This window comes from Enhydra lutris, unplaced genomic scaffold (genome assembly GCF_002288905.1).
Source record: "Enhydra lutris kenyoni isolate GAN:26980312 unplaced genomic scaffold, ASM228890v2 scaffoldscaffold77, whole genome shotgun sequence".
Classification (NCBI taxonomy): Eukaryota; Metazoa; Chordata; class Mammalia; order Carnivora; family Mustelidae; genus Enhydra; species Enhydra lutris.
This window is the reverse complement of record NW_019154161.1, coordinates 5827195-5840730: the sequence shown is the minus strand read 5'-3', so window position 1 is coordinate 5840730 and position 13536 is coordinate 5827195. Positions and strand designations below refer to the sequence as shown.

The 13536-nt window shown below is 51.7% G+C and overlaps 1 protein-coding gene across 1 annotated transcript in view; it reads left to right on the top strand.

The window, feature by feature from the left end:
• The first annotated feature begins 278 nt into the window (after window positions 1–278).
• Window positions 279–13536, top strand: part of LOC111160620 (CLPTM1, transmembrane protein) — a 29290-nt gene continuing 16032 nt past the window's right edge. The window contains exons 1-2 of the mRNA XM_022523832.1: window positions 279–351; window positions 6754–6866. Of these exons, the coding sequence (XP_022379540.1) occupies window positions 280–351; window positions 6754–6866 (185 nt within the window). The 5' untranslated portion in view covers window position 279. The remainder of the gene's footprint in view (window positions 352–6753; window positions 6867–13536) is intronic.

The window sequence follows — 13536 nt, the reverse complement described above, 5'->3', positions numbered from 1 at the left end:
GGAATGGAGCCTCTGAGAAGCTCCTACGCCCGCCGAGAAAGTCCGGAAGTTCAAAGCAGGGAGAAAGTCTACTAGGTAAAAACCAACGTACGGCAGAGTACGGTGGCCGAGCTGGTTCTTTCTTAGCCGGAAGCGGCTCTCTCGAGAGGCGTGGCTTACGCGCTCCTGCCGGATACGGTAGCTGGCAGCTCCGGCAAGTGTGAAATCTCGCGCGATCGAGCTGGCGCCGTCGGGGACGGGGCGGGGCTGGCGGCGGGGGCGGGGACCCGGAGCGGGAAGATGGCGGCGGCGCAGGAGGCGGACGGGGCCGGCAGCGCCGTGGTTGCGGCCGGGGGAGGCGGCTCCGGTCAGGTACGGAGGCCGAGAGGGGCCTGAGGGGTTCTTCCCAACCCGGGGGGCCTCCCACGGGGCGTGTCTTGCCCCTTTTCGCGGGACCTGGTGCAGTTTGGGCTCCTTGCCCAGAGGGACCTTGAGTACCGGGCCCAGGTGGGGCCGGGCAGTCCTGGAGGCCGGACAGTGCGGGGAGCGGGGCCCTGTTGCACGCCGGGTCCTCTGCACGCTCGCGCTGGGCGGCCACCAGGCTCTTTGCTGGAGCCGGGAGACAGTGGCGCGGAGGGGCGCAGACTTAAACCCAAGCGCCCTGGTTCTCTACTCTGCGATTCCAGACTCCAAGACCGTCCCTAAAGTGGTCTGGCGTTTAGGGTCTCCCTTGTAGTGCCTGGGATATGGGCAACGACTGACTAAGTGGGAGTTTCCCAGCTCTAGGGAAGTCAAGTAATCATCGTGGGTAAGGGCACGGGATGTGAAGGCCGACAGTCCCACTTTACAGACGGGAGTCCCAGGAAGAATGAGACTAAAGCGCTTGCAGAAGGTCACCCAGGTTGAGTTTGGGATCCATTCCGTGTAGAAGTGACCGGACATTGTTGACCCAGGGTGGTCAGGACTGGGATGGGTGTGCTTACAGCATAAACTAATCCTATGGGGGAGTTAGTCTAGGTACTGAGGACTTCTGATCCATTGCTGCCTCAAGTAAACCAAAGCTGCAGAACATACTAGTTCAGGCATCCATCTTTCAGGCATGTAGGGAATGGATGGAGTGACAGTAAGGTGCTGTCGACCCACCCACTGGGATGTCACTGACATGTGGGAGGCAGCACAGGGGAGACGAATGCAGGTTGAGAGGGAAGAATGAAGCTGACTTTCTATGTGACCTTGGACAAGTTCCTTGCCTTCTTTGGGCCTTCATTTCTCCAGTGGTAAGTGAAGGGGTTGCACAGGATGGTCAGCCATGTGATGGGTCACAAAGATGGTTCCAGCCACGTCCCTGCCATCTGTGGAGTGGGAGAGAAGACTGACAAGTAGAGAGTTATAATCCTGAATGACTGGGGTTGTGGCAAAAGTCTGTGCCAGGGACCAAGGGAGCTCAGACGAGGGGCATAAAATAGCACCTAGGGAGTACCCCAGGATGAGATTTGTGTGATAGAGCCCAACGTGCTTGGTTTAGCATCTGTAACCAGGGCCTGGCCTGGGGACATCCTCAGGAAGTATTTGTTGAGTTAGCTCTAGAATGAACACTCTGTTCCTTGGCATCAGGGATTTCCCGGTCTCACTGAAGGAAGGTCTCCCCCCGCTCTGAGTTTCTGTCCATTACTGGATGGAGGAGTGGATCAGAGAGGCTAGGGTTCAGGTTGCTCCGATTGCCGGGCTTCCAGGGACCCCCTGATTTTCTCTTGTCCCACCTCTGCTTCAAACCTTTCAAGACTTATTCCTCTGCCCTCAGGGTAAAGTATAAATTCTTTCGTAGATCGAGGCCTTGTGTGATCTTGAATTTTCTTCAGACTAGACTAGGGTTTTTCAGCCTTAGCATTTATTGACATTTTGGGTTGGTTAATTTTTTGTCGTGGGGGGCTGTCCCGTGCACGGCAGCCTGTTGAGCAGCATCTGTGACCTCTGCATGCTAGATGTCAGTGGCACGCTTACCTCTTTGCAGTTGTGGTAGTCAGAGATGTCCCAAGCACTGCGAAATGTCCCAGTTGCAAGATCACCTCTGCTTGAGAACCACTGGGTGAGAGGAGTGTCACCCACTGTGAAGCTCTTTTATTTCCAGCAGCGTGCCTTGTTTCTTTCTCTCTCTTTCTCTTTGATATACATTAATAAAAAATTTTTTAGATTTTATTTATTTGACAGAAAGAGACACAGTGAGAGAGGGAGCACAAGCAGGGGGAGTGGGAGAGGGAGAAGCGGGCCTCTGGCGGAGCAGGAAGCCTAATGCAGGGCTCAATCCCAGGACCCTGGGATCATGACCTGAGCTGAAGGCAGATGCTTAATGACTGAGCCACCCAGGTGTCCCTTGCTTTCTCTTTATTGCCTTTGCATCTTCTTCTCCCTTCTTTATCTGGTTGATCCTTACTCGTTCTGTACATCTCAGATGTCTCCTCCTCTAGGAAGCCCTCTCTGACCCTCTAAGACTGGATCAGGGCTCCCACGGCACCATGGGCTCTCCTGTCCCAGCCTTGCCCACTCTGGGTTATATCATCTGCCTGTCTCTTCCCCTGGACTGGGAGCCCTTGGAGGGCAGAACCAGGTCTGTCATGGTCAACCTCTTGTCCCCTGCATGGCCCAGCTTGGGCATAGAGCACAGAGCAGGTGCCCTGTGTTTGTGGAATCAACAGATGTTGAGGCAGAGGCTGGGCTGGGCTGGAATTCCTATGGTGGATCATGGCAGTCAGTGAGGATGTGCTGGAAAGCCTGTCTTCATACTCCCAGCCCAGCCTCATGGTCTCGGTTGCTTCTGGGCCCCTTAGCCAGTAGTTCTGTGGATTGTGTGTGAGACTGGACATGCGGGTCCCAGAGGAGGAACTGTGGCTTAGACAGTACTGTGTCCATAGCCACCATACCTTCCCCAGGCCTGTGGGGCCCTCAGCAGTCCATGCTCCTGCCAGCCTGCTTCTCCACCCAGGGTCTCCAACACAGGGCCCTCAGCCCTGCCCTTCATTCCTTCAGCTCATGTATACTGAGTCCCCACTCCATGCAAGGCCCCATGCTGAAGGTGGGGCTACAGCTGTGAACAGAACAGCCCCTGCCCTCTTGGAGCTCATGTTCTATTTAAGGACTGGGCAGTGGGGATAGAAAAATGGACAAGAAAACAGTGAATAAGATAAAAAAGAAATATATATAGTGGGTCGGATATTGATAAGTGCCATAGACAGAGTAAAGCTGGGGAAGGGGATAAGAAGTGAGGGGTGGCTAAGAGGGTTGCAATTTAAACAAGGTAGTCTGGGAAGGCCTCTCTGAGGAGGTGACTTTTTTTTTTTTAAGACTTATTTATTTATTTGAGAGAGCAAGCGCGAGAGCTAACTTGGGAAGGGGCAGAGGGAGGGAGAGAGAAACTTCAGCAGGCTCTGCTCAGCATAGAACCCAACATGGGGCTGGGTGGCATGACCCTGAGATCATAAACTAAGCTGAAACCCAAAAGTCAGTTGCTTAACTGATAGGCCACCCAGGGGCCTCTGAGGAGGCAATGTATGAACAAAAACTTGAAGGAGATGAGGGAGGGAGGCAGGCAGATATGGAGGGGTGGGAACCTCTCAGATAAAGGGAACAGCCAGTGCAAAGGCCCTGAGGCGACAGGTGCCTGGCTGTATGAAGGAACAGTGAGGAAGCCATGTGGCTGAAGCCAGTGAATGAGGGGAGAGGGGTGAGCGTAGAGAGGCAGGGAGGGGGCCAGATGAGGCCAAGACTTGGGAGGCAACCTGAAGATTTTGCCTTTACTCCAAGGGAAGTGGAAGCCACAGGAGAGTTCTCTTTCTTTTGAAGTGTAACAGATCACACAACATTCACCTGTCACCAGTACGGAGACCAGTGGCGTTTACTGTGGTCACGCTGAACAACCGTTGCCACTCACCATCATCCGGTCCCCATCCCCTCAGAACCTTCCAGTTCCCTTTTGCAGCCACTCTGTCCCCAGCAGAGCTCCTTTTTATTACCGAGTAGCTTTCCATTGTATGGCTACACCCTCTTCATTCATCAAGGGGCATCAGGGTTGTTTCTGGCTATTACCAACAATGCCCCCGTGAGCATTTGTGCATAAGCTTTTGTGCATGTGTACAGTTCTCCTTTCTCTTGGGTGGAGACCTAGGAGTGGGGCTGCTAGTTTGTATGGCAGGTGCCCATTTCACTTTTTATTTTTATTTTATTAAAAATTTAAAAAAAATATTATTTGGGGGAGAGAGAGAGAGAGCACAAGCAGGGGGAGGGGCAGACGGAGAAGCATTTTCTCCGCTGAGCGAGGAGCCTGATGTGGGGCTCGATCCCGGAACTCTGGGATCACGACCTGAGCCGAAGTCAGACGCTTAACTGACTGAGCCTCCCAGGCGTCCTGCACATTTTACTTTTTAGTTCTCTGCTGTATTTTTCAAAGTTGCAGTTCTTGTTTCCCCACCAGTAGTATACAGCCCATCCAGCTTCGCCAACACTCGTGATTGTCTATCATTTTTGATTGTGGCCAGCATAGTGAAGTGCCGTCTCTCTGCAGTTTCCATTTATGTTTCTGTGGGAGGGTCTCCAGCCAGCTTGTCTGCCAGTGCGGGTAAGAACAGACCTCAGGGTCAACCAGAGGTGGGTTCAAATCCCGGCCTGGCCTCAGCTTCTGTTGCTTGATGGGAATCAGCTCAGACCTGCTGGAAGCTCTTTCTTGGTCCCTGGTCCTCCCAGGAGCAAGGCCAGCCCTGAATGAGGGGGCCCTGTGCCTGTCTCTGACCTTGCCTGCTCCCCCAGCAACTGCTTCCCTGAATTTGTCCCTCTTCCAGCACGCTCTTCACCCAGATGTCAAAAATAGCTCCTCAGGCAGGTGTCCGACTACCTGATCCAAAGTGGCTCCCCGTCCCCACCCCAGGAGCCATTCTTTGCCCCTGCATCTTTTCTCCAGGGCACTTTTCCTCCCGTTTACCAGTTTGAATGATCCTGTTGACAGTTCCATGGGGTGTTTCCCTCAACCCTGAGCTCCAGGAGGGCAGGGCCCGGAGCTCTCTGGCCACTGCCTAGCACAGAGCCTGGCATACAGGTGCTCAGGTGCTCAGGAACTCTTTTTGTCCACACACAAAGGAAATTTTTTTTTTTAAAGATTTTATTTATTTATTTGACAGAGATCACAAGTAGTCAGAGAGGCAGGCAGAGAGAGAGGAGGAAGCAGGCTCACCGCTGAGCAGAGAGCCCGATGTGGCTCTCCCAGGACCCTGGGATCATGACCTGAGTCGAAGGCAGAGGCTTTAACCCACTGAGCCACCCAGGCGCCCCAAAAGGAAATATTTTCTGTCTCTAACACACCAGTGTTTTTACAACCTTCTTGGGTGGGGGAGAGGAAGTGACGTGCCCAAGATCTCACAGCCAGGAACTGCGGGACCCCAGAGCCCCCACCTTTTACCATGGTGGTGTCCCTCACGTTGGGAGATACAGAGATGAGCTCTTGCTGGTGAAGGGGACGGGATGACAAATGCCAGAAGGAGTGGGCTCCGGGCCGTGGTTGGGGGAGGGTAGGCAGTGGAGGCCTGGACCTGGGTTCGGGGGGGCAAGCCCTTCAGGGAGCACATGTTGATTCCACAGAGCTCCTGCTCTGTGCTGGGTGGTGCTTCTGCCCAATGGTGACCATGACCGTCCTGGTCCTGCCTCTTGAAGGCTGAGGGGTGAGGGGACAGAGCTGGGAGGAGGAAGAGGACAGGATTAGGAAGCAGCAGGTGCAAGGAGAGGGGCAGGAAGAACCTCCCCATCTCAGGCCCTTCCTGACATCATGAAATTCTTTGCTTCTGAGCTTCTGTTTCTTGAGTGAAGGTTCTTCTTCTGGGAAGCCCTGCCTGACCTCCCTGGCCTCCCTGCCTCCTCATCATCATGCTTCCCTTTTCCTTCCTGAGTAACAGACAAGTGGGTGAGCCTCCCTGAGCCTCCATTTGCATGGCTGCTGATTGGAGATGCTCATGGTTCTGGCCCCCAGGGCAGTGTGTGCTGTTTGTGGCACGGACTTCTGTCGTGGCTCACACTCTGGCTGTGTTTCTGTGTTTATCTGTGTCTGTTTCCTACTAGTTAGGAGCCCCTGGAGGGATGGGTCCTGCACAGGGCTGGCCACAGAGAAGGCCCTGTTTGCCCAGGGAAGCACCTCTCAGACAAACCCAAGGCTTACAGAACCTGGCCCTGGTCACCCTTCTGCATTATTCCCAGTAGACACCTTGCATCCTGGGCTCTAGCTTCAGGGAGCAGTGTGGACCGTCCTCACCACCAGACCATGTCTCTCCCCTTCCTTTCTGTACTTGCTGCCTCCTCTGTGGTGTCCCCTTGTTAGGTATTTTAGGCCTCAGCTCCAATGGTCCCTTCCTCCAGGAAGTCCTCCTTGACCTCCAGGCTGGAACAGATGTCCCTGCTAGGATCCTATATCCCCGCCCTGTCCACTCTGGATCATCCTTGTCTGGGGACTCTTGGGCTCCCCGACTGGACTGTGATCCCAAGGAGGGCAGCACAAGGCTGTCTCGGTCACTTCTGTGTCCCCAGCACAGAGCTGGTTTTGGGGGAGTGTTTTTGTCTTGAAGGAATAAGATCCACCACCCTTCCTGGGTGACTTTACTCTCCATTCTCCGGTTACTGATCAAGGCACCTGCTCTGTGTGCTTAGCCCTGTGCTGGGCCTTGGCACGCAGTGGGGCCTCAGACTGCCCCCATGCCTCAGGTGGCATCTTCCTTCCTGACGTGCGTCTCTTGTTTCCTGCAGGTGACCAGCAATGGCAGCATCGGGAGGGACCCGCCGGCGGAGACCCAGCCACAGAACCCACCACCCCAGCCGGCACCCAACGCCTGGCAGGTCATCAAAGGCGTGCTGTTCAGGTGAGCGGGTAGCGGTTGGTTTTATTCACTGGAAAAAAAAAAATCAAGTAAGGAAAGTTTGAAGAAGAAGAGGAAAAAGTCACTGGGATGGACCAGCACCCTGTCAGTGGAGATCTGTTTCTTTTTTTTTAATATGACAGAGTTTTCTTGTTGTGGTAAAATACACTGTTGTGGGATTTTGTTTGTTTTGTTTTGTTTTAAGATTTTTTTTTTTTTAAGATTATTTATTTATTTATTTGACAGACAGATCACAAGTAGGCAGAGAGGCAGGCAGAGAGAGAGAAAGGGAAGCAGGCTCCCTGCCAAGCAGAGAGCCCGACGCGGGGCTCGATCCCAGGACCCTGGGATCATGACCTGAGCCGAAGGCAGAGGCTTTAACCCACTGAGCCACCCAGGCGCCCCTTGTTTTAAGATTTTATTTTTAAGTACTCTCTACACCCAATGTGGGGCTTGAACCCATGACCCCAAGGTCAAGGGTCCCATCCTCTACCAACTCAGCCAGCCGGGGGTCCCTAAAATACATATTAATTTGCTAGGGCTGCTGTAACAAATGGCTCAGGCTAGGGGCAGGGGTAGGGCGACTTAAGCTACAGAAATTTATTTCCTCACGGTTCTGGAGGCTACAAGTCTGAGATCAAGGTGTCAGCATGTCTGGTTTCTTCTGAGGCCTCTGTCCTTGGCCTGTAGATGGCCATTTCCTGTGTCCCTACATGGCCTTCCACTGTGTGTGTCTGTGTCCTAGTCTCTTAAAAGGACACCAGCCCGCCCTAGTGGCCACACTTAGCTTTAATCACCTCTTTAAATAATATAAACACAGTCACTGAAGTGCTCAGGGTTAGGACTTCAGCATATGAATTGGCCTGGGACGGGGGTCAGGGGGAGGGAACAGGGGCGCACACACACAGTTTAGCCACAACACGTACATTACATAAAACCTTCCATTTTAAAACCTGTTTTTAAGTGCACAATTGTGCAACCATCACCACTGCTCCATCTCCAGAACTTTCTCATCTCCCCAAACTGAAACTATGTCCATTAAGCACTTACCCTCCGCTTGCCTTCCCTCCAGCCCCTGGCACCCACCAGTCTACTTTCTGTCGCTATGAACTTGACTGTTCTACTTACCTCATATAACTGAAGTCCTACAGGCTGTGCATTCGTGCCTGGGTGTTGGTGATCTTTGTATGTATGCGTTCAGATGGTTCTTTCCTGGGTCGTGGAAGCACAGGGCATGCCTTCTGGAAGCTCGGCCCCTGACCGAGGCCCTGGGGAGATGCTGGATGGGGGTGGGGAGCTATACATGAGGCTGAGTTCTGCCTCTGCTGGCCTGGACCTAGTGACAGTTCCCTTCTCTGCTCTGGGCCTTTTTTGCCCATCTGCAAAATGGACATTTCTTTGTCTGTCCAGAGATGTATTTTAGCGAAATGTTTTCAAGAGACAGGCTGTGTGTTTAAGCAGGCTTTTCTTTTTTTCTTTTAAAGATTTTATTTATTTATTTGACAGAGGGAAAGGGAACACAAGCAGGGCGAGCAGGAGAGGGAAAAGCAGGCTTCCCGCTGAGCAGGGAGCCCGATGTGGGCCTCAATCCCAGGACCCTGAGCCAAAGGCAGATGCTTAATGACTGAGCCTCCCAGGCACCCCAGATTTTTTCTCTCCTTAGTTATGAAGAATTTCTTGGCAGAGTTGTTTGTTTGTTTATTAAGATTTTATTTAAATTCCAGTTAGTTGGGGCATGTGGGTGGCTCAGTGGGTTAAGCCTCTGCCTTCAGCTCAGGTCATGGTCTCAGGGTCCTGGGGTCGAGCCTGGGGTCAAGCCCTGCATCGGGCTGTTTGCCCGGTGGGGAGCCTGCTTCCCCCTCTCTCTGCCTGCCTCTTTGCCTACTTGCGATCTATGCCTGTCGAATAAATAAAAACCTTTAAAGATAAATTCATTCATTCATTCATTCATTCATTCATTCATTCATTCATTCCCGTTAGTTAACCTGCAGAGTATTCGTTCCAGATGTATCTTACAGTGACTCGCCAGTTCCATCCACCAGCCGGTGCTCATCACAGGTGTGCTCGTGCACCTGTGACCTTCGACCCCACCACCTGTTTCTCCCATCTGACACCCACCTCCCCTCTGCTAACCAGCGTGCATCCTGTGTAATGAAGGGTCTGTTTCTTGGTTTGTCTCTCTTCCTCCCTCTCTTTTTGTTTTTGCCTTTACCTGTTTGTTTTGTTTCTTAAATGCCACAGAGGAGTGAAATCACGTGGTATTTGTCCTCTGACTTAATTTGCTTAGCCTTGTACCCTAGCTCCATCCGTGTTTGGCATAGGGCCAGCTTTCGTTCTTTTTTATGGCTGAGTAATATTCCAGCACGCGCTTACATGCACGCATCACCTCTTTGTCCATTCATCCATTAGACGGTGGACACCTGGGCTACTTCCCGAATTTCGCTGTTGTAGATGCTGCTGTAAACATCAGGGTGCATGTATCCCTTCGAATCAGTATTTCTGTGTTCTTTGGGTGAATACCTGGTAGCGCTGTTGCTGGCTCTAGGGTAGTTCTGTTTTTAATTTTTGGGGGACCCTCTGTGCTGTTGTGCACAGTGGCTGCCTCCATCTCCATTCCCACCAGCGGAGCAAGAGGGTTCCTTTTCCTCCATATCCTTGCGCAGCCGAGTTGTTTAAAGGAGCCCTCCTCTTGGCTAGGATGGCCTCACGTGGCCGTAGCCTGCCACCAGGGAGCCTGGGAGACGTGGTCTTTATTCTGGGAAACCTCTCACCCTGCTGAAAGCAGGAATTTTGTTCCCGAGGAAGAGGAGGATGGTTTGGGTGGCCAACTATGTTTCTCCTCTAGGCTGTCTTACTCGTTTGTTTTTTTCCCCCCCTAAACTTATAAATTGATGAATAATACACACTTATCGTAGAGAGTAAAATCAAAGAATACAGATGCATAGAAAGAAGAAAGTAACAGAGAAGTGTCGTGGATCGGGGACCGTCCCATGAGCACGCACGTGCCGTTCGCCTCCAGTGAGATTGTAGGTGGATGCTCACAGACAGTTGTTCAGAAGAGGGAAAAACCGAGAACAGCCTGCTTGTCCACACTGGAGGATCAGCTCCAGAAATGGGGGAGGGGGGTGCCGCGGTGGAGGATCAGCTCCAGAAATGGGGGAGGGGGGTGCCGCGGAAGTGGCTGCTAGAGTCCAACGTCGAGTAGGAGCGCAGGTCTGTTCCGACGTCTCAGTCCCCCTACCTCCGAACCGTGTGTGCAGGTTGGCTGATGGTCCCTCTTGTGTCTGAGTTTCCATCTGGAGTTCAGAATCCTGCCAGTTAGCTCGCAGGTCACGAAGGGATGCTATGAGGCTCCGGTATCTGCTCAGAATTGGCCAGGATCACTTTTGTTGTTGATGTTAAAAAAAAAAACCTTAGAAAATTACAAAGAGAAACAGCTGGAGGAAAAAAGGACAGCAGCCCACCATCCCAGATGCAGTCCATCCTCACGCTTCAGTGTGGGCCATGCCCTCCGGCCCAGCGTCCTCCAGTGGCGCCACCCAGGACGCGAAATTCCTCAGTGTTCCGCCCGGGCTCTTGGGCGCTGTGCCTGACGTGTCCCGACCTTCTTCCACGGCGGAGCCTCTGTTCCCTCTCCCTTCTCTGTTCTACTCTCCCCCGCCGTGTCCAGTAAGCACCTGGAGTTTTCTTACCTATCAGTTTCATTTCTTTCTTTCTTTTTTTTTTTTCCCCATGCTCCAAGCAGCTGCGGATAAAGATTATTTTTATCTTTCCCTTCACTTTTACATAAGAGCAGCCTGTTTTACACAGTTCTGCACCTTGATTTTGTCTCATTAACAGTATATCTTAGAAATCTTTCCACATCAGTACATAAGGGCACTTCCTTCTGATAGACATTTTTAATACAGTTCCAGCGGAGGCTCATTTCCTCCCTTCGAACCAGGCCGCACTGAGCATCCGCCTGGCTGGGGGCCCGGAGACCGTCTTGTCTGGCACTCTGAAAGCGGGGTTCAGGGTTTGTTTTCAGGGGCCTGGGAATTCTCCAAAGCTTCGAGTAGATTGCGTGAGAATGGCCTTTTTGGGGGAGAGAGGGTGGAGTCTGGGATTCACCACCTCTCCATGGTACACCCCTGGTTACCTGGCATGGGGGATGGGACGGGAACCGGGTGGGAAAATGGATGAGATGGGAGAGTGTTCATTCTGTCTTTTTATCTATTTAACATCTTTCTGAGCCCGGGAACGTAGGAGTATCCTAGGTGGGGTGGGACAGAAGATCGAAAGTCTCTTTTTTTTGCTGAGCCAGGAAGTTGAAAGCATTAGGGGAGTGCCAGTTCCTCTATAGGCCTGTTGTCAGAGGGTAGGGCTTCCTGGCCTGGAATGTGTGGATGGAGGCATGTGGCCATGTGCCGTCTGAGAGGATCCACAAAACTGGGGGCCTGTAGATACACACAGGTGCTCTTCAGGGAACTGGGGATCTGGAATCCCTAAAAGACATCTGGTCCAGTCAGCCTCGTTTTACACATGGGACCCAGAAGCCCAGAGGGAGTGGGACTTCCCAGGCCACACACTAAGCCAAGGCCAGGCTGCCAGTGGGTGTCCTTGCTCCCACACCCTCCCTTGGCATATGTACTAAAATGGGAGCCTCTCTCAGAGGTGGAGGGTTCCCCCGAGATTACCAGTTCCAGACCTTCCTCAGCCGTGTGCATCAGGGACTCCTTGGGGAGGCAGCAGATGGCTCAGCAGGGCCATGGCCCCTGAGACCCCAGACCCCAGGGCTCCAGAGCTTCTACAGGCCAAGATGAGTCCCTGTGCCTGATCCTGCCCCTCCGTGTGGTTTGGGACCCACCTACACTAGAATTCCCTTGTAGTATTTTTCCATTCCGGAGAGTTTGTCTGCGTCTTCCTGTGATGAAACACTTCGAAAGTACTTATGAGTGTGTACCAGGCTTCTTTCTAGACGGCGCATACTTATCACGGGTGCATATGTGTGTGTACTTAGATAGAGACACAGATAGCCATCCACATATTTAATGCTTACGAACAACCCCATGAGGTAGATGGTGTCATTATTCCCATTTTAACTGGGGAGGAAACGGAGCTCTGGAGAGGTTAAGAGTCTTGCCTGAGGTCACACAGTTGACAGGAGGCAGAGCTGGGCTTCAGGTCCACGTATAGCAGCTTAGAGGCCGAGCGCTCAACCTCTGCTGTATTGCTTCTCATGGTAATTAATAAGTATTCATCTCATTTAATAATTACATAGCAGCGTGTGTCTGAGTGACCTGAATTAACGCAATAGCAGTTTTTTATTTCTCTTCATGTACTGTTCTGGACTTAGACCAGGATTCTGCAGTCTTCTGCAACCCAGATTCTTTCCTGCTTTTTGTTCGACCTTCGCTGGGTTTTACCCCTTAGCTGCATGGCCTAAGATGGCTGCTGAAGATCCAGCCATCACATCTGCCTTCTAGGAGGGAAGAAGGAATCACGGAGGCATGCTCTGTCTCTTTAAGGACACTTTTCCAAAGCCAGCACAATACATGGTGTTTACGTCTTATTGGCCAGGACTTCACCCTGTGTCCACTCCTAGCTCTAAGCAAGGCTGGCAGCATCCATCTGGGGTCTCCTCGCACCAGGTTCAAGGCTCTGGCTGTGACTACCTGGTGCCTCCCGGGGAGGACTAGGCCCTGCCTGCCTCCCCTGGTCCTGGGTGTGGTACCACGTGGGGTCTTAGCTTCTTGTATGGTAGCTCTCTAGTTACCTGGTATGGGCCCTCGGCTAACATTTCTGTTACCCATCAACACACTAGCAAATGTCCTCAGACACAAAAAAGAAACTTCTTTCTACTTTTTTTGTTCCAATATTCCCTTCAGTTTTTACCTGGTAAATCTATAGTCTTGTCTATTTAGTGTTTTTAAGAATACGTACTTACGTATACTCATGTGTAAACTTGATAAAGAACGTACATGAGAACATATGTGAGCGGAATATAATCTTATTATAGCCGGATATATAAATGTTGATATGTTCTTAGTATATTCATTTTTACTAAGTTTTTCTACTTGGTTGTTTCCTTTTTTTTTTTTTTTTTTAAGATTTTTTTACTGATTTATTTCGACAGAGAGAGAGAGAGCATGCAGGTGTGCATAAGTAGGCAGAGCGGCAGGTAGAGGGAGAGAGAAAAGCAGGGAGCCCGATGTGGGGCTCGATTCCAGGACCCCGGGATCATGACCTGAGCCGAAGATAGACTGTTAACCGACTGCAACCCCCAGGCGTCCCATCCAGTTGATTGTTTTCTTTTCTTTTCTTTTTTTTTTTTTAAAGATTTTTATTTATTTATTTGACAGAGAGCTCACAAGCAGGCAGAGAGGCAGGCAGAGAGAGAGGAGGAAGCAGGCTCCCTGCTGAGCAGAGAGCCCGATGTGGGGCTCGATCCCAGGACTCTGAGATCATGACCTGAGCCGAAGGCAGCGGCTTAACCCACTGAGCCACCCAGGCGCCCCAGTTGATTGTTTTCAACAGCAGTGTTGGTCTGAATAGCCTAGGCCAGTATTAACCACAAATTGGGACTAACCCTTTACTTCCTAGCCCCCTTCTCAAGCATTCAGTTGATTTGAAGTCCTAAAACGTTGCTCTCAAAGGTGCTGCGCCTCTAAAATGCTGAGATTCCAGATTGTTA